The 20,475-nt window shown below is 43.3% G+C and overlaps 1 protein-coding gene across 3 annotated transcripts in view; it reads left to right on the top strand.

The window, feature by feature from the left end:
* Nucleotides 1–20,475, top strand: part of PDE10A (phosphodiesterase 10A) — a 355,946-nt gene that overhangs the window by 177,933 nt on the left and 157,538 nt on the right. For all 3 annotated transcript variants that reach the window (XM_059714794.1, XM_059714803.1, XM_006258777.3), the window contains exon 3: nucleotides 7,612–7,640. In XM_059714794.1, the coding sequence (XP_059570777.1) occupies nucleotides 7,612–7,640 (29 nt within the window). The remainder of the gene's footprint in view (nucleotides 1–7,611; nucleotides 7,641–20,475) is intronic.

Below are 20,475 nucleotides of genomic sequence, written 5' to 3'. Positions count from 1 at the left end.
GGGGGGTGGAGTTTGCCAACCCAGCCTACAACACCTCACCAAAATTCCCTAAGTGGCCCTCCAGTCCAAATAATTGCCGACCCCTGATGTACAGTGTAGTGCTCAGACAGCTCCAGAGCTCCTTCTTTGTAGTCACTACCTTCCTTTCTCTAGTTTCTCCTGTCCTGCTAGTGTTCAGTTTAGTTTGGGAGCTCTTTTCTCAGGCATTATCTTTAAATATCATGTCAGTTGCTATTCATATTTGAGGGGCCATGTGCAGAAATTAGTCATAATAACATATCTGTTGCAGTTGAGGTACTGTAAACCACTTAAAACTGAGATCTATTCAAAGAACTTCTTATATTCTCACTCCTTTATGATACCAATAATATCTGAGTCTGGTTGTATATATTTTTTTTAAAGTAGTATTCATAAAGTATTAAGGTGACAAGATGAGAATTGCTTTGCTTTAAATTGGCTTGGTATGTTGTTCTAGTTCCACTATTGTAGTAGCAGTAGTGTAACACTTTATTTAAAGCTCTTACCAAAACAGTATAATAAAATGAATGATGGAAATCATATATATAAAAGTTAAATAACAACATTTATATAAATCATAATTTATACAAAAAGCATACAGTAAGATTATCCAGTCTACCTGTTTTAAAAAAATAAAACAGAACTTGATAATGATCTAAAAGAAGTAAAAATGGAGCAATGAATGATAAAACAGAACAGGAAAATTCTGTGCAACTTTGGACTTTATTCTTTGCGCAAGTAACAAAATACACCTAAGGAGTATAAAACAGGCTCTGAAGTCCACTATCGTACAGTTGTTTTGTGTCTTCTTTGGGTCTTCCATTAACAGCTTAGCCTCTCTGTTGGGCACATATTGTTCCCATGGTCTGTCTTTCTGTATGACATATTTGTGGAACCCCTTCTTCTTGACTTCAGCATTTTTTGCCAGTTGTTATTTGCTTTTTGCCTTTGCTTTTTTTGATTTTCTTCTACATATTTGTTCTGTTGTTCTATCTTTGCATATTTATTAATCTATTTGAATTTCTCAACTCTTAAAAGGTGGAGAACTTCAGTTTCAAGCAAGGGCGTTGTGTATTTATGCACTTTTTTCTAAGTAAGCACAGGTGTGCAGACCTAGGGCATTTTCTTCCAAATCTGTGTTATCCATCTTTTTCATATATTACAGAATTCTACATCTCAGCCAAGAAAAACTCCTAACAGCAAGCTGGTATCAAATAAAATCATTAATGGAAAAAAGCTCTTCTGCCAGCAGTCTCCCCTATAGTCACTTCAAAGAAGCAAACCACAAAGTGGGAACGTTCATGTTAAAAGTATTGATTTGCATCATGGTGCAGGTACAAATAAAGCAAATATTCTGCAACGCTGCCTGTCCCGAGGCCTTAAATTCCATGTTTCCGAAAGAGCAAATTCAAGACCATTCCAAGTTCACAAGGTTACATGTCTTCTTTTACTCCTGCAAATGGATCCCTCCAGGCCTTTTTTAAAAGTGGTTCAGCAGCTTATTCTCTACAAATTTAACTTGGTTTTAAGAAGTATTCACGAAACATCCCTTCCTACCTTTTTTCCTCCCATTTTGCTGTATTTTTCATCCATTAAATTAGACTTCTGTTTTCTCAGTCAGTTCAGTGCTTGAAAATTAAGTTGAAAGCTTTATCTGTGAAGTCATGTTACCATCCTTTCCACATGAATATTATCCATTCTTACTTCCAGTCAAAGCACAATAGGTTGCAGGGGTAGTTCTTCCTTCTTGTATTTCAGATTTTATCAGCTGAAAGAAAATGTGGTAAAAAAACAGATACATGCAGGTGGCTGTTAAGCAAATTAACCCTCTACAATGCTGTGTTTTGTGCCAGTTCCCAGAATCAGGGTACCATACCTGGCTCCGTTTCCCTTCATTGTACTATGTGGCCTTTGGACAAAAGGGAAAATAGAATCTCAGTTTATTATAGTATTCACTGTTGTAGAACTGTTTTAGATGAAGCACTGTGTGCCTATCTTGAGTAATACACTTTCCCTCTGGTGACTGTAGGTTCAGTTTATATTAAACAGTGTAAGAAGTTTTCCTATAATTCAGTCTGGAAATGTTTGCCACTCAAAATATAAACAAATGTGGTTCAAGTTTTATTTGAGGGACACTGTCTTCACTCTACTGTCTTAAGGGACTTTGGATATGATTCAGGACCTGTTGAAGTAGATTAAAAGCTTGTTGACTTTGAATCAGGACCTTTTAGTAGCAAATTCTGAGTATGGTTGCCTAGATCTTTACTTTATTTGTGAAGTATATTTTCTCTTTTTTTTATTGCTTGTTTTTTTAATTATCCATGTCTGGCAAAAAACTGTATGGGATACAGGCATGACAAATATAAGCTAACCTGACAAATATGGGTTCTTTGCAAGTAAATGAAATCAGTGGTAATGAAATCAGAACATGATTCATTTTTATATATAAAGACCAACAGTGTAATTTTGTCAGCTGCAAAAAGGCAACCTAAAATAGTCTGATTTTTATGTATGTATTTTACAGATTCATAAGGCAGTCATCACTCTAGTACCATTAAAGAAGTATGGGCATGATCTTAATCTAGGACTAGTGTAAACCAGGAGTAACTCTATTGAAGTATTGTAAGAAAAGAATGTGTGTGATAAGGAAATCTTAAGACTTGAATTGGGAGCTGTACTAGGACTTCCAGAATGCACTAGGTCATATTCTATTCCAACTGTTAAGCATCTTAAATCTCTCAGTGTGATCATACGATTCAACTCCACACTGTTTGAGTCCCTGAAAAATGCACAGTGCATCTACATTTGTAATCCTTCTTCATCTTAGCTTTAGAACTAAGTCATAAAAAAGGAGGAGGAGGAGAACCCAGCCTTCTTTTGTGGTAGGTGTTTTTCAAGGACATGAACAGGATGGAGTAGGTTCACACTTAGACATTTGGGGCATGTGTACATGGCTTCCCTTTTAATGCCGGGACCACAACTAACAAAATAAGCTCCACCTACTTATTCCTGCTTGGATCAACCAGGCTAGGGACAGATATTCAAAAAGTCTGAGCCTGAATTCATTCAATCTTTGCAGGTTAGTCTAACCTGGCTAGGCTAAACCAGTTTGTAACCATTCAGACATCCCAGAAATGCAGGCACATACCTGCAGTGGCTCAGGCTAGATGCCAGAGGGTGCTAGAGCAGCCCTCCTATCCCTTGTATAGTGCTGAGCTGAGGTGGATATGGCCAAGCCCCAGCAAGATGCTTTGATTAGGGAGGGCCTGCCTCTCCCACCAGCCCAGCAGGGAATTGATAACACAATGTGTATCACCCCTAATTCAGTGTTTATCAGCTCATTAAGAAAACAGCCGAGAGACATTGCCAGCTAACTGTTGATTCTGCCTTTGTCCCGTCTGCCACAGCAGGGACCGCAGCCAGCATGTGGTCTGCTAGTTAATGCTTAGAGGTGTCTGTGTAAGGCACAAAAGAGGGGTAAATTCCTGCTTAGCAGGGAGTGGTGAGGGGGGGTGGGGGCAGGAGGAAGCCAGACAGATGCCTGCAATCTCTGCCAGAGCTGCAGCCAGGGAGCAGGGGGGAGGGGCCAGCTCTGCTGTGGAACAGAGTGCCCCGCTAAGCCCAGAGAGCATGCTAGGATGCTGGGAGAGTTTGATTTAACTTAAACCAGCAAGGGGTCTGGGATAGACATTATATTAACTGGTTTGACCCAAATCAGTTAAGTCTGATACTACATTCAACTAGGTTTATTTCAAACTAGTTTCAGCAATTTTGAAACTGGTTTATGTGGACATCTGTTACAGGGTTAAACCAGTTTATGCATAGTGATTGTCCCTAAGCTCAGAGACTGGCAGTCACAGTAGATAGCTCGAGAGTGGCTTAGACTAATCCTGAGGATGTGCTCTAGCACTATGTACAGGCTATTTAGGGAGAGCCTGAGCATGGTGTGGAAGAGGAAGGGGCAAAAAGCAGACACAAACTCACTCATGTGAGGCATACCCAAGCCATCTTGGCTCAATTGCCAGCCTCTGGTGTGCTCAAGTGAGCATAACTTATTTTGTTGGCAGCAATTTAGGGTTTGGCAGGAAAGCCGGGTAGATAAGGCTTTAGACACCTAATAGATGAAATAGGATCTGGTTTGGCATGTCATCTTCCTGGCTTGCTGCTCTGATTTCATTATCTTCATCTTTGCATTTCTTACTACTTGTACTTTTCCATTGCAGCAGACAAAATAACTTGTCTTTAAGACTCTTCATAGTTTAGCCCAGCCCTATACATTTTTTGAGTCTCTTTCTGTTTTATCTTTGCTTTCCCTTGGACACAACTGATGATCCTTATGTGTGGATAGAATATAGCAGAACAATCTGTAGCACCACTACGGTCTCTTCTTTGAAGGCATGTTACATATACCATGCCTAGCAAAATGAACCCAAGCTTTAATTGGGACCTCTAAGTACTATATCAATACAAGTTTTATAATAATTATCAAGGATTTGGGTTTTCTGTTTCCCACAGAAAAATGGAAAAACACATGGATTTTCCCCTTTCCCCGAGAAAAATGCAGACTTTTCATTTTAACAAAGAAACACATGGATTTTGCTCTTTTGCAAAGAGCTCTCTGCAGGCTGGCAGAATTCCTGTCTGCAAGGGGCTGGAGGAAGCAGGAGGAGGGTGGTAAGATGGGGTGTATCATGTGCATGTACATGCTCATGGCTGCCAGGCAGCCTGGAAAGCAGTTCCCACAGCTAAGTGGGGGTGGGGGGTGGGAAATTGAAGCTCCCATAGGGAGGGAGGGCTGGAGTTGGGCGGGGCAGGGCAGGGCAGGGCTGCAGCTGGGACTGCTGCCCAGGCAGGTGGGGCTTGGGTCCCAGGGCCACAATGTGCAGCCACAGGGCTCCAGTGAGGAGTGGAACAGGGCCACAAGTGGCTTGTCTTGGGAGTGGGGCTGGCTCCCCACCACTGAGCCCCAGGGAAAAGGGGGGCCACGTGCCCTATAGATCAGTGGATGGGGTGGGGGCGGGCTGCCCACTGGAGGCTTGGGCTTGGGCTTCTGGCAAAGCAGTTACATTACCAGACTGTTTTGTAGGTCTGTCCAGATAGATAAAACAGTCCCTGGTTTTGACCAAAAGTCAGTTAACCATTGCTTTGTAATGTGAAAATGATTGAGTCCACTACTTTGTATTTGACTAATGAACTTAAATGCCATGACTTCACATTTCTCTATCTGTTCTGTATCATGGGACGGTTGGTGTAATATTTATCTGAACTGTAGAATCATAAAAAATTAGGGTTGGACCTGAGGAGGTCATCTAGTTCAACCCCTGCTCAAAGCAGGGCCATCCCCAACTATGTCTTCTAAGGATGTAAAGTTCTGTCTGGGTAACCTGTTCCAGTGCTTTACTGCCCTTCTAGTGAGAGAGTTTTTCTAATACGTAACCTAAACTACACTTGTTGCAACTTGAAACCATCGCTCCTTGTTCTGCCACCACTGAGAACAGTCTAGCTCCTCCATCAGTGGTGGAGCTAACTCTATCTGTTCTATATCATAGGACTATTCTAATATTATAAAAGCCTAAGTCTATCTGTCTGTCCGTAATGCTTTATTCACACTCTGATTGTCTGACAGAAAAAGCCAATCGTGCTCCAAGCATGGGGGAGCGCCACCACGTTTCCGAAGCCGCGCTAAGGACCGGACAGAGGGTGGGGGAGCCGGGGCTATCAGCGCTGGCCTCAGCTCCTGCACCCCACTCCCTGCAAGAGGCAGAACAGTGGCGGCATGGGTTGTTACGTGGCGCCACTGCATGCCAGCCCCCTCTCCCCTCCTCTGCCCCGCCCCCGGTCATTCTTGATGGGCAGTTGGCTACTAGGTGTAATATTTATCTGAAACTATGCTAAAGCATAATGCTGGTGTTTAAACATGAAATATGAGGCATGGCTTAACATTCCTCAGACTATTTAGGGGAGATGAAATGATTAATATTACATTTTTGTTGTAAGTTTTGTCCAGGGCTGATTGTCCCAGACACTGTTTTTTGGATTTGTTATTTAAATATGTGCCTTAAACATGAATCTGCAAAATGCCTGTGATTGCAATAGAGCACATTTGTTTAAGTATTCATGTGACGGGATCATTTTTGTGTTTGAGATGCAATGAAGCCTGTTGAGAATAACGTGTGTCTGCACGTAAGCAGACATGGTGATATTTGAGCATTGCCATGGAGACATTTGGCAGAGATGCAGCATTTGAAAATCCACATCTACGCAAATGCACACAAATATGTGTAAATATGGGTTATCATAATAAGGATATGACTACTTTTGTACGATAAAGTCCAATTTTTGCTTTAGAATTAATTTCCAAATCATAATGTTTAATTTGTTGTATTAAAAATAGAAAGATTCAGATTGTTCCCTGTTGTCTTTTAAGAAATAGCTATAAAGGTGAAGTTGCATGAGGAAATATTTTCTAAAGCCCCTTTCAGACATTACATTTATTGTGGGACATATGTGAGTATTCAGTAACAAATGGTAACAGGGAGATAAACCCCTGTGATCCCATAGTGCTCTGCTCTCCCTCCCTCAAAGGGAATAAGGGTGAAGGGGCTGCCTGCAGTCTGGGAACCTCTGCCCCCAGCCCTTCAAAACACTGGGAGCTGTAAAGGGCTTCTAGGTAGCCTGGGAGCTCTGGCTGGGAGCTTGGCTCCCAATCCTGTCAGAGACCTGTTCAGCTCACTGATGGCCTCGCTTGGGGCTCTTGCTTTCAAACAGCCTCCTATTGCCCCCTGGATGGAGAGTGAAGGCTCTGAATGTTTCATAGCCCATAGCACTTTTTTTGTTGTTTATATAAAGTCTGGAGGCAGCCTAAGTTGCCTTTGCTATGATCATACTGTAGAGAGGTAAGCCCGTCTTGTGGTAGAGGCTATCTAGTCATATAATTGCTTTTCTTTTATGCATTTTCAGAAATGTCATGCAGTGTTTTGTAGACACATGGTGTGTCATGGTACTTGTCGTTAGGTGTAATTTTTAAAATGTGGATGCTAGAATGTTTTGTAAATGGTGAGTCCATGCTAGAATACATTTCTGAAATTAAACATATTCTTTTAATATGCTAATCTGGAAGATGCAACTCATAAGTGCATGGTCACAAAAGCTTGTTCCTATACCTAAAGAGGTCAGTTGGAATATTGATGATTTCAGTAGGATTGGGATTAAGTCCACAGCTCCAAACACCTGTCAGTAGATGGCCTTTGTTTCTCAGACTTGCTTCCCAGTATAGATGTGAACTTTAGGATCGAATACAAAGCTCATCTATTCAGTTAGACTGCCAGTAGTACAGGAGTGGGGAATCAAGTATTCTTGTTAAATATTCTAATGAATATTTTTATTCTCATTTTTATTGCATTCCAGATGTAGCAGACTTGGTTGCATTTTAAAAACAGCAAAATTTAAGTATTGGTAAAGCAGATGCTTCAACCCGTATATTGGAAAGTTTTGTACCACAGTGCAAAAGTTTCTTGAAGGGACAATATCTTGTTCTGCACTTGTTCCAGAACCTTCCCAGAGTGCCTAATTGTTTGTTTTGTTTCCTCACAGATGAATCGACTCCTAAGGAAGTCAGCAGGGTAAGTACTGCTTACAGTTGTTTCTCCATCCCCTCTAGAAAAAGAAAAGGTCTCTGTGGTCCACTGTTCACTTGAGATGACTTTCTTGCTGTCTCCGATCAAGGCTGTACACCATTCCCTGAGCAAACTTATACCTCCAGAGAAATAGCTGGGAGATGTTAGATGTAACTGACAACTTCCAGAGCAATTAATACAACTCCCGCCGCCTCCCCCCATTCCAGACATTTGATTGATTGTAAACATGTGAAGATCTCCCTTGTTTGTTAGCAAAATAAGAGTTCATGCAGGCTATTTCTGTGTTCCCATGTAAACACGTTGTTTCAAGGAAATAAGCAATTCCTTCAAACTTTGAACTCTGACTTGTTAGTCGTGTAACTACCAAATATTTAATCAGTGTTATTACCATGAGAGATGGGAAGCGTAAAACTACCAAAGAGGAAACAAGACCAGGAATACATCTTATTTAATTACATCCTTTGAGATATGGTAGAGTACAGCAGAGTTACTTTTTTGTGAAATATTTCTCAATGTACTATATGAAATCTAACGTGAAATACGTCTTAAATAATATATTTATTAATATGTTCTTGAGTTATATGTTTCTTTTTGACTTAGCCCTATATATAAGTGTATTTTACAATAAGCATGCTCCTTGCTGAGTTATCATAAGCTACCATATAGTCCTTTGTCCTAAGTAGGATGTATACTTTTGTTTCTATATTATAGGTTGCTATTATAGTAAATAATTCTGTTGTACTTTCAGTTGTCTTAACCTTCTTCCATCCGATATACAAACAAATGGCTGCCAACTTTCTGAATCTTTAAATATAATATTTTCTCTGCTCTTTGTCACTATTAACTAACTCTTCTATGATTCAGGTTACTCCTAATATCTTGTGCCAATTTTGCCATCTCAGGGTAACTCATCAGCTTCCCCCACCACCACCCATTTTGCTTATAAATGGAGATACTTGCTTGCTGTGTCAGCCATGCATCCTGTTTGTATTCCCTTTCTCACAAAAATTCTTGCTGCCTTTACATTTGGAAAATGAAGTATTGAAGTAGTAATTCCTGACCTATGATAAACTAAAAATACAGAGTTCTGTAGCCAGTTAATCTTACCAGCCATCTTTCAGGCAAAATAATAGTTTGTATTTTTTTTCCTCCAAATTTACAAGTGTTTTGTAATGGTTCATTATTCAAATAATCACTTTAACTTTTAATGTATTACAAATGATATCCACAAAACACTACAGCACCCCCCCCCCCCCCCAAATCTGGAATAATTATCCCATTACTTCAAAAATGTAATTTGCATACTGCTCTTCAGGATAAACCCAACAATGATCAGTTTATTTTTAAGCATCTTTCAATCAGTCCATCATCTCAACATTTTATTAAATTTCTCTATGAGGATGAAGTGGTGATAAAATCTAAGAAAATCTTGACACAGAAGTAAGTTTTTGGATCATTTAGAAGTGTGGAAATACCAAAATTAAGGGCCTACTATGATGGTTATATCTTTAACATGACTAAACTCATAATGCTTTTGCATGGTTATAGTCTTAATATCCCCAGTTGTTTTGAAATCTCTCATCTTTGCAAGGCATCTCTCATGAAATGTCTCATCTTTGCAAGGCATCTAATTACCATGTTGCCTTGTATATCCATCTGCCCCCCCAAATATAATATTTTGGAAGGTAGAATAAAGAAAAAAAAGATTTTTTTCTAGAATGATGGCTGCATGGAGCTGGGACAGAGTCTAATCTTCAACTTACACAGATTTCCTTTCCTGCTCAGATAAAAGCTACAATTTTAACCCTTTCACAGCTGAAATGACAGCAGCTCTAAGCTGCTCAGCCAAAAGTTGAAACTCTAGCTGTTGGTGAAGACTGGATTCCCTGGGAGGTTCTAGGATTTTGAAAGAAGCTAAAAGCAGTCTGCAAATCTTGGAAATAGAAGAAGAGAAACCAGAGGTAGCTAACAAATGGCAAAATTGCTAAAGAAAGGATAGCTTGATTAAGGGAACATCAAAGACCATTAAAGGGGAGAGGAGGTCATTAACATGCGTGGAGTGAAGAGCAATTAGTAGGAATCAGATGGATTATAATAAGTCACAGAGACATAGCAAGCCAAGGTAGCACCCAAGATAAACCCTATGGGAGAGTTTTGGAACTGCCTCCATGCAGGCTTCGAAAGAGGGGGTGGGGGCATGTGGCTTCTGTGAGCAGCAGAGGGCACGTGGTTCCCACAGCAGGGATGGGGGGTGGGGGGACACATGAGTTCTGAGAGTGAGGGGAGGGGGCAGGACGGGGGATTGAGAGGGGCAGTTGCTAGTGCAAGAGTAGGCAGCAGCCTTACTTACTGGGAGCTTCAGAACAGTCTCGGATGAGGTGCTGCTGCATGTGCTCTGCCAGCCCCAGCTCTGTTGCTCTTAAAAGAACAACAGCTGGGAACTGTTTTGAAGTTCCTGTCGGGACAATGCTATGTGGGCACAGACTCCATCAGTATGGGGGTGATTCTGGTGCCCCTTCTAACTTTGTGCCTGGGATGAGTGGCCCTCTCGCCCACTACTGGTGAATTATGAAGTCAGTTAACTCCCCTGGCACTGCCTGAATAAAAATGCCACTGTTGCTGCTGGGCAGTTATTTTTAAACTTTTGGTGGAGTAGGAATCAAAGTGGGGTGTAGCACCGCACCTCCCCTGCTGTCCCTGGAATTTCTTCCTCCCTCCCTGTAGCTACTGGAGGGAAGAGAAGGAAAAAAATCATCAGTCATCCAACAGTATCTCGGTGCTTCTGTTGTGGGCAGAAAGTCAGCTTGCCCTGCATAAAACATGCACCCTGCTTTTGGAAGGCTATAATTTTTGTGGAAAGGGTGCATGTAGTAGCATGCGAGTTAAAATGGGTTATCTGGTTACTGTACTGATATTATTCTGACATTTAAATTACTAATCCAGTTTTGTAAAATAAAAACTGCAGGAAGGGGTACAGAAGTCTCAGTGTTTGAAACAAGACTATGGCCATTCAAGTTTTAGGTTCCCTCTTCAGTTGTTTTGAATTTTTCATGTTGCTGTGGTCTGTGCCTTGAGGAGATAAGTCTGGTTTTCCGGTCTGTAGAAATATTAGAGTTATATGCAAATTGGTTACGTTTTGCAGCTAGTCTACTGAATGTGAGCTGTGTATTGTAATCCTGAAACATCTTATCTTGGTTTAAGAAAGATCATTGTACAATCCAACTTTTCCAGCTCTGCAAACCTTATACATGTGTACTACATTGTAATAATACTTAAACAAATGGCATCGTCATAGTGGTTCAACATATTATTGATTTATATCTTTCTCAGATTGTAAATCCTCTTAGAAGTGCATGCATCAGTAATTTAATTCAAAACCAATGTATGATGCTTTTTTGTCTCAGACAGCCTTGTTGAGGCTAAGTTACAAAAACTGAGGCGTTAGAATAGTTAACAGTATGCTTTATATTACTTAGGTACAACTCAGGATTTTTCCCCTCAAAATTTCTTTGTCTCTTTCCCCCCCGCCCCCCCTTCTTTCTTTGTTTCTTTATATTTACGATGTTAATTAAATGCCTGTATGATGCTTAAGGTGCTCTCACACTTTCACAATAAAATCCCAGTGCATTAAACTAATAATTTGAACAGGAACCCAGCTAGTTAGCCATCCAGAATCCCCTTTCTACTCATTTGGCTAACTTGATGATTTTCCAAACCCATCAGCAGGCTAGTGAATGATGCCTTACCCTTTTCTCTTTTGATAGGACTTGATCTCCCAGAAATCAGCTTCTTTTTGTATACTGTTCATTTGTCTGCTCCGAATTTCTCTATCCCCTGTTGCAACTGTTTCCTTTCCTATGTTGTATTGCATGGGTGGGTAATTGTTTGAGCCTGCAGGCCGCATAGGGAGACTTGCTGAACTGTTGTGGGCCAGGTCAGCACCCTGCCCCTTCCTCCCCCTGCCACCCAACAGCTGGGATCACTGGGTGGGGTCACAGGGCAGTGACAATGCAGGGCCAAGGTTGGGGCAGAACTGTGATTTGCTGCCTGCATGCCCCTGTGATGGGCATGGGTTCTGCAGGCAGGGGCATGCAGGAAGTGGATTGCAGCTTGGCCCTGGCCCTGCCCCTGTGCTGTCACCACCCCAAGATTGCAGCCCCAGACGTAACCTCATCCTGTCCCCCTGGCCACATTCCCTGCCCGTGCAGCTCCTGCCCAATCTTCATGGAGACCCCAGGATAGCGGGGCAGTAACAGTGCGGGGCTGGGGCAGAGCCATGATATGCTCCCTGCACGCAGAACTGGGGCTTTGCCCTGGCATCGCGCTGTCACTGCCTCCTAGGGTCTTCCTAGCCCTGGATGCCTGTCTCACTCATGGACACCTCTCCCCACTGACCTGCAACTTCATGCTAGCTGCTCTGCTGATCACCCTGCCCACCTGGGTCCCACCTCCGGCAGTGGGTGCAGGATGGATGGGCTGCGTGTCTGGGCAGCAGGGTTGGATCTGGCAGTGGCAGCTTGAATGAGCTGCCACTGACTAGTGGGGCTGCCAGGAAATGGAATCCAGCTGCCATGCCATCCCAGCCCCGTTGCTTGCCTGGCGCAGTGGGACCAGCTGCATGTGTCATGGCTCGGGCTGCCCCTTGCACCTGGGCAAGGTGGGACTGAGGGCCCCACCACAGGCCAGACAAAAGTCCTTTGGCTGGCTGGATCTGGCCTGCAGGCTATATTTTGCCCACCTCGCTGTTTTGGCTCTCACTACTCAAACTTGATGAAGAATGTCAAACTTCAGAAGCTTGTCTAACTCTATCCCAACTATACAGTTGGTCCCATAAAACATTAAACATCCTTCCTGTGCTCAGTAGAGAAGGAATGACTGCTGGGAGAGATAAGTTTTGACTGCAGAGGCACTCCAAGTTCTGCCAGTAAAACTTTTGAAGTCTGCCTCAGTCTGCTTAGTGTTCAGCATCAGTGAGGAGGTTGGTGTTGAGTGTCTTAAGCAACTGTCAAACAAAGTACAAACAGATGCTTGATTAATTAATTGCTCTTGTCTAGACTCTTAATTACAACATAACCAGCCTTAATTAGGTGCTAACAGGAAGGCACCTTCTGAGGGGTTAGTGTTCTGTGACAAAATATCAGGCAGTTTAACTCCTTTTAAACTATTCCTTTAATTATACAGATTAGTAGGAAATAGTGTCTTCTGTGCAGTTGAATAAACTGCCAGAGTTAGTCATAGACTCATTCTGTATAGGTCCACTTTATTTTTTCAAATGTGTGATTTTTATGGACCCTCTGGCAGGCAGTAGTACAAAGGGATATATATATATATACACACACATCTAAAATTATTTAATTTTTGTTTATATAATATTATTTGAAAAACAGTATATACTAAAATAGATTCTGGTAGTGCACTGCCTGTCTTCAGTCAAAACCCCAAACTGTTACCAGTGTTACTGGAATGTAGAAATACCTCAGATCAGGATTTGATTTCTGAAAATACTCTATTTTAATTATTTGTGGGTGTTCAACACCTAGCAGAAATACAAGGCTTTAAGTAGTTTGTATGTCAGTATCGTAATTTTTAAGGCAAAAATGACACATTCTTATTTGTTAGTCTTGTAAGAATTTATCTCTGAAGATTGTACTGTAGTGGAGAAAGCACTTATTCCTTCACAGTATTAGTAAAATGCCATTTTGTCAGTGACAATAGGTCAGTTTTCTATAGTTGCTGAAACTGTTACTCTGGCTTATCTGAAAATTGGAAATTACATTAAACAGACAATAAACATTTACAGTATCTGCCTCAGATCACAGGGAATAGCAGTTTCTTCCATTGTCACTCAGTAGGCGAGGCTGAATAGACTATACAGTCCTGCAAAATTTACTAAAGTGGAGAAAGGTCTTGTGCGCAAATAAGCATTGAGGACATGGCTTCTGAAGCAGTACCACCAACCATGATGATTACAATGACTTCCTTTGTTAATTAGGAACAGTTTGGTTCCCAGCACTCTTTCTCTTCCTGTTAGAGCTACATGGGAATTACTGTCTCTGCTTTTGCAGCCCAAGGGTAGAGAGAGTTGATCTTAAATGGCTCTGCAGGGAAAGGATAGAGTACAAGAAGATGTTTGTATGGTGGTTGATCTTGGTGCAGACCTGGTATATGTAGAGGCTAGAGCCTATGTCAGCTCTGTGTCTTGTACACAGAACCTTAAGCAAAAATGCTTGGTGTGCTTGATATGGGCCCAGTGATATTGGCTTGTGTTTGTTCAATTTAATGGCTTGTTTTTCCGTTCCGTGTTTGCTTCCAGAGTACCCATAGTGAACTTTCATTTTGATAAGTATCTTTTTTTCATAAACTCTGATGATCCCAGCAGCAACTCTCTTTGTAGTTTACAGTATAAACACTATGAAATTAATACCTAGGAACTGACTAACTCATTTTCATAACTTTATTCTTAGAAACAGCAGTAATACTTTAATCCTCTCCTTTCTTCCTTTTGGACTTGGTGCTTTTGGCAGCTGCTTTGGCACCATCTAACACATTTGTGTGGTATGTCACTTAGTATTATTAGGGTTACCATACATCTGGGTTTTCCCGGATATGTCCTCTTCTTGAATCCTCTGATCTCTTTCCAGGCAGTTTTTTAAAATATGATCAAAAGTCCAGGATTTTGCTCTGCTCAGCATCTATGTTTTTCCCAGCACTTCCCAGCTTGTCCTAGCAAGGAGTGGCTAGTCCTAGCAAGGAGCTGGGGGGGATGGGAGGAGGGTGATTAGAGGCAGGGGGCACCATGTATTTGTGCGCATGCACATGGCTGGCACGCATCTATGCAGGGTGATAGGAGCAGCCCTGGCAGCTGGATTCAGGTAAGTCTATAGGGAGTGAGGGGTGGAGGGCCAGGGCTTGGGGACTATCCAGGAGGTTGGGGGGTAGGAGGGAGCATGTGAATGTGTGTTTGGCAGGGTGTGTGGGGGGATGGGTGTGTGGGATTGCTTGCCGGTGCTGGAGGAAGCTGTCTGGGCACTAGGGCTGCAGCAGGGAATGAGAGGCAGGAGAAAGTGCCTACCCCTCCAATGGGGGAAGGGCGTGGGGGGGCCCTTCAGTGGCAGTGGGGAACTGCAGGGCCAGGCCAGTGGTAGGGGCCATTGCCCTTGCTTGCTAGGATGGGGTGCCCAGGAGGTGCTGCAGGGCCGGGGACAGCAGGGGGCTGTGGGTCAAGACTGAGAGGCACTAGCAGGGCTGGAGGTGCTACGGCTTGGGAGTGAGAGGCACCGGAAAGGGCGGGGAACCAGCATGGCCCAGGGGGGTAGGGTACTGTGGGCTGGGAGTGAGGGGCACTGGTAGGGCCAGGGGTCTGTGGCTTGGGAGTGAGGGGCAATGGAATGGGCAGGGCACTGGCATATTGCTGCCCCCACACAATCATATACCCCTCCCTCCCCCGACAGGTGTCCTCTTTTTTGGAACTGGAAATATAGTAACCCTAGAACTATAGAATTCACACCCATGCTTTCTGGGTATAATTGTAATAATTGCTTGTCTTCCTTCCAATCCATTGATTGATAACGTTTTTTCTTTACATAACTCTTGGAGACATTTAAGTTCATTATTTATTCTTCATATACTTTTTTGACGGGATTTAAACATTTTCACACTGAACCAGGAATGAATGCTAACAATGAAAAATGTAAAAGAATTAGGATGGCTGATGCACATCCTGTAGTCTTCCTTCAGGAAATGATGCGCATAATGCTGCACCCAGTGTTATCAAAAGAAGATGCCAGTGTGCTGAAATTTGGACAAACTAAGGGGGCTTGTGGTTACTGATAGTGATGTTAATAAACAATGGGGAAAGACAAATAACCAGCCATAGTGGTGGGCAAGGTGTTACCATATTTTTTATTTTGATTAAAGACGACTTTTGGAATTATTGAAAAGTGACGCATTAACTATAAATGTCACTTGCCAAAGCTTTTTTAATGAACAGGAGTATCCAGCCTACCAAATTAAAATATTAATTGACTTCAACAAATGTTTTTTCTGGATGCTGTAATCTGAATAAGTGACATAACTAAGATACAGTATGGTCTTTATGACTCGTTAAGTGAATATCAAGGTGTGCATCTGGGAGCCCCCCAGATCTGTGCTCGGGGTGGGGGCTGGTGTGGGGATGGGCTGTCTGCTGCGGGCTTTGGCTCCCTGCCCTGGTGCCCTCCCTCAGGGCCTCTGCAGCCTGGCAGGTGCATCAGGGCAGAGTGGGGCTGGGTGGGAAAGCCCCTTTCCACTGTGAGCCCTGTGCTGCCCTGGCGATGTGCCTCCTGCCTGCCCTGGAGCAGCAGGGGCAGCGGCGGGAGTTATGCCCCTCGCTGCTGCAGGATGGGCATGGGGTGCATTGCCAGGGCAGTGTGGGGCTTACAGCAGCAAGGAGCTTCCCCGCCCAGCCCCGCTCTGCCCTGGCATACCGGCTCCTGCCTGCTGGGCTACAGAGGCCCTGGGGGAGAGGAGCAGGGAGCCCAAGCCCATAGCAGGCAGCCAGCCTCCACCCACACAGATCTGGGGAGCAGGTGGGCCCCCCTGCCCACCCAGGAGTGCACAGTAGCATGGAATCAGCCCCACCCCCTGCATCTCCAGACAAGCAACCTACAGACCTGATTTTCCCTACTGGGACTCTGCAGCTGCACAATGTGGCCCTGGGCCCCAAGCCTCACGCATCACCTGGCTGGGCAGCAGCCCTAGCCCTGTCCTGCCCAACTCTGTCCCTCCCTCCCTCCCTCCCTATGGGGGACTCAGTTCCCTTCCCCCTCCCCACTTACCTGTGGGAGTTGCTCTCCAGGCTATCTGGTGACCATGTGCTTGTACGTGTGTATGGCGCCCCCTGTCAGACTGCCCTGCTCCTGCTCCCCTAGCCCCTTGCAAGCTGGAACTCTTTGCAAAACATCTGCATGTTTCTTTGTTAAAATTAAAAATCCTCATTTTTCTCGGGTAAAAGGGAAAAACGTGCAGGGAGGATTTATTTTTTCCGTGGGAAACAGAAAACCTGGATCCCTGGTCATAAAGAGCATTTTATGCATGAACAAACAATTAATAATGTACCTGTGTATGGTGTTGCAAAGTTCAATTTTATTTACTGAGCAAGTTATATAGTGTGTGTCCTCTCTAGTCAAAACAAGAAGGATAGACATTGGACAAATACGTATAGCAGGAATTTCTCTCAGGCTATGTACAAACATTAAAATTAATTACCTTAGCAGAGCTAGCTTTATATAGTTTCTTGCTTTCTAGTGTCAAGATTTAAACAATATTTCCCAAAGGACCCAACCCAGATTACACTAAGTTATTTTGGATCAAGGGAATTTCTTTACGCTTCCTTCCCTTCTCTACTACATTAAAAGCTAGGTCTATACTATAAGCATTTTATTATATTCACTCTGCTTTTATTTTGGAATCAAAGACTGTGAGAGTCCTCTGCTAAGGAATTTTTAATTAATGAAATTTCATGACTTTTTTCATAGTTCTTTAAGGTGAAATCCTGACCCATAATGCAGTTTTTCATTAGGTATGGTAAAAATGATTCAACAATATTATTGCAGTTCAGTTATGTTACTGTTACCCCATCATAATGGGGGCTATTCTCCCTCCTGCCAGTGTCCGGCAGAGGGGACAGCAGGGAGCTTAATGTGCTGCTTGGCAGTGGCGGCAGCAGGGCAGGCACACCTGGCTGTGGTCCCCCAGGAGCAGTGCGACTTGTGGAGAGAATAACCCCGCTTCCTGCCCCCTCTGCCTCAGGGGCCACTGGCCTGCTGCTGCAACAGTGAGGAGGGAGTGCCTGGCAGACCTGGATCAGGGCCCTGCTGGTGGGACAGGAAGGGGGGAATGAAACCCTTCTCTGGCCAGTTCAGCCTGGGCTGGCCATGCCCCACAGCACAGCTTCCCTGCAGCCAGGGGTGTGCTCTAGCACCCCCCACCCCCCTTGGCTCCTGGCCTGAGCATTTGTAGGTGTGTGCCTGCATTTGTCAGTCCAGAGAGCATGTTTGTCCTGTTACAAACCGGTTCAGCCTAGGCAGGTTAGACTAACCTGCAATGGTTGAATCAGTTCAGGCTCTGGCTTTTTGCATGTGTGTCCCTAGCCCAAGGGCCCTGGCTTGGGGCTTGCATGTAGGATGCCTGCCATGGATTTGGGACTGAAGGATCTGGGAGGTAGGATACCTGCCACTGGTAGCACCACAGAGATTTGAACAATTGAGCCCTGCTCGTTTGAAATTTGGAACTTGGAAAACAAAATTAAAAAAGAAGAAAAAGAACCAGCTTGCCACAGGGAGGGGCTGGGCTGCTGTGCTGGGGCCCAGAGCCAATCCTAGTGCCCAGGACCAGGGCAGCAGGGTTTGGTTTTGTTTGTTTGTATGGTTGGCTGCTGCTTAAAAGACAGTGTTTTATTTTGGAGGACTGGCTGGGGAGCTCCTGAGGGAGTGAAACCTGCCTGCAGAAACCAGCAGGCAAGGCAACTTGCTTACATGTCCATTAAATAAATTACCATGGGATCCTTAAATTGCTTTCCCTCTTGAGAAACTTGTTTCATGGTGCATGCACTTCTACTCCCGTAGGCCCTCATCCTTTCACTTTGAATTTAAGTTACTTAGGCTCTGTGGAACGTACAGCTTTCTTCTGAAATGAGATGAGTGCTTCAGAGCTGACTTAACTTCACAAATGGAAGAAAGTGAAGATGGAGGTTTCAGCTTCGTGGTGAACTCTTCATCCTTCTCAAAGACAAGGGAGGGCTTTATCCTAGAACAGGGATAGGCAATGCTTTTTGGCCGGAGTGCCGAAAAAACCACAATGTCTACCTTGGAAGGTGCCGGAGTGCCGACATGCCAGACCCCGGAGCAGCTGTTTGCAGCCTCCTGGCTGCAGCTGTCCCACAGGGCCCAGTCTGCTTGCAGCAGGGCTTGGAGCCTCCCAGCCGCCTGCTGGAAGCAGACTGGGCTCTGTGGCTGGCAGTACCTGCCTAGAACCCGGGCTGGCGGTGGTGTGCCGAGCAAAATGGCCTTGCATGCCATGCTCGGCACACGTGCCGGGTGTTGCTGACCCCTGTCCTAGAATCTATTTATATTCCAAAGACCTTGGACCTAAGTCTAAATATGTTTATTGAATGATTGACCTAAATCGGCCACCTGTTTGAGGGGATCCCCCATTCTACTGTTGTGGTTTACAGAGCGAGCTGCACCTTTTGATACCTGCCTGATCGATTTATCAATGCAATGCTCAGGCTATATGCCATTGACTTGCCTGAAGTGCAATCCTTTGATTTTCCCTCTCTCAAACTAGGTCCCTGCACTTGATACCCAATGCACTAAATGTGATTACTTAATAAACCTGATTGGGTTTGACATTTGCGAGTCTTACTTTCAAGACCTGTGACCAGTGGTTAGTGCCAGTGACCAGAGCACTTTTTTCTATGAAATTTGTTTACTGCAGTAGAAATAATGCATGGCATAAGAGAAATTGGAGGGTCTTAAAACAAAAAAGACCCATATCTATCTCTTGCCTAGACAGTTGGCATCCAGAGCAGAGATCCTAGGCAAGTTTCTGTTACAGATCCTTGACATCTGGGGACCTGTCTCTCTATAAAAGCTTCCGAGGGCTACTCCCTTCCCCTTCTCAAGAATGTGACTTTTATTCCACAGAAGCCTTTGTCCTTAGGTTCCTGAGCTTTGTGATTCTCCTTTGTTTGCATACTGGGATTCCCCTCCCTTGACAAACTTATCTCTTGAGCTTCACACAAGATATGAAGGGGGACATCAAAGAGAACAGTCTGTAATTCTTTCTGAAGTGTTGTTAAATGGATGGCTATCTGAAACTATTTCCTGTACTCCACATATGCAGCCAATCCCTTGTTTTAAATTAATTCCTTTATTCATATAGCAATCACCCCTTAAAACAAAAGGGATATAACACATAATATTTGTAAGTTATTACAGAGCAGCTTCAGATCTATTACAAATATTTTCTAGTGACAAAATTGTCTAGTTTATTTTTTTAACATTTTAAACACTATTGCTGTTAAGCCTTTCATAGTTTATGGTTTCTCCACTTCTCTTCATTCATCCAGGAAGGTTCCTAGGTTCCCATCCTTCTGCAGCTCCAAAATGAAATTAGCACTTAACTTTTTTGCTGTTAAAAGGATAGCTTCAAATCCCCTTCCTCCCCCATCTACTACTTATTTTGTTTCTCAGGTAACTTCATATATCCTAGAATGAGTTTTTTCTGAATAATTAAAACCTGAAAAAGAACTGTACTTCAAAGGCTGGAAATCACAGATGTTGGGGGGGAAAGTACATAGTTGTAATAACAAGTTTATTGCAACAGTAATCAGTAAGCTTGCTTTTACAGGAACTCAGAAAATACTATAAAAAGTTATACAAAATGCAAAGATAGGCCCATTGCTACTCCTGTTTTGTTTTACCTCTTATTTATTAATGTTTATCACTATTAATGTAGCCCTTCTGTTGCAACAGATTTTTTTTCTTATACCAAGTCAGAAAATGCCTCTGGTAAAGTTATCGTTATAAGCAGTGAGGCATGCAAAAAAAAAAAAGGAAAGAAACCCTTGACTTTTTATATTTTGTCAAGTTATCATTCATTCTGTGTTTAAAGTTGCATGCATTTGGCTTTTTAATGACTTCCATTTACGCATTGGAGTAAGTGCAAAGTTACATGGAAAATACTACCATTTTGGTTTGGTAGCTTTTTCCTTTTCCTCTGCAAATGGATAAATGACTATACAAGGGGCCAAGGCAATGGGAAGTTGGTTTCAGAATGT

Source organism: Alligator mississippiensis, chromosome 1 (assembly GCF_030867095.1).
Source record: "Alligator mississippiensis isolate rAllMis1 chromosome 1, rAllMis1, whole genome shotgun sequence".
Lineage (NCBI taxonomy): Eukaryota > Metazoa > Chordata > Crocodylia > Alligatoridae > Alligator > Alligator mississippiensis.
Note: the sequence above shows the minus strand (reverse complement) of the source record. Positions and strands in the feature narration are given on the sequence as shown.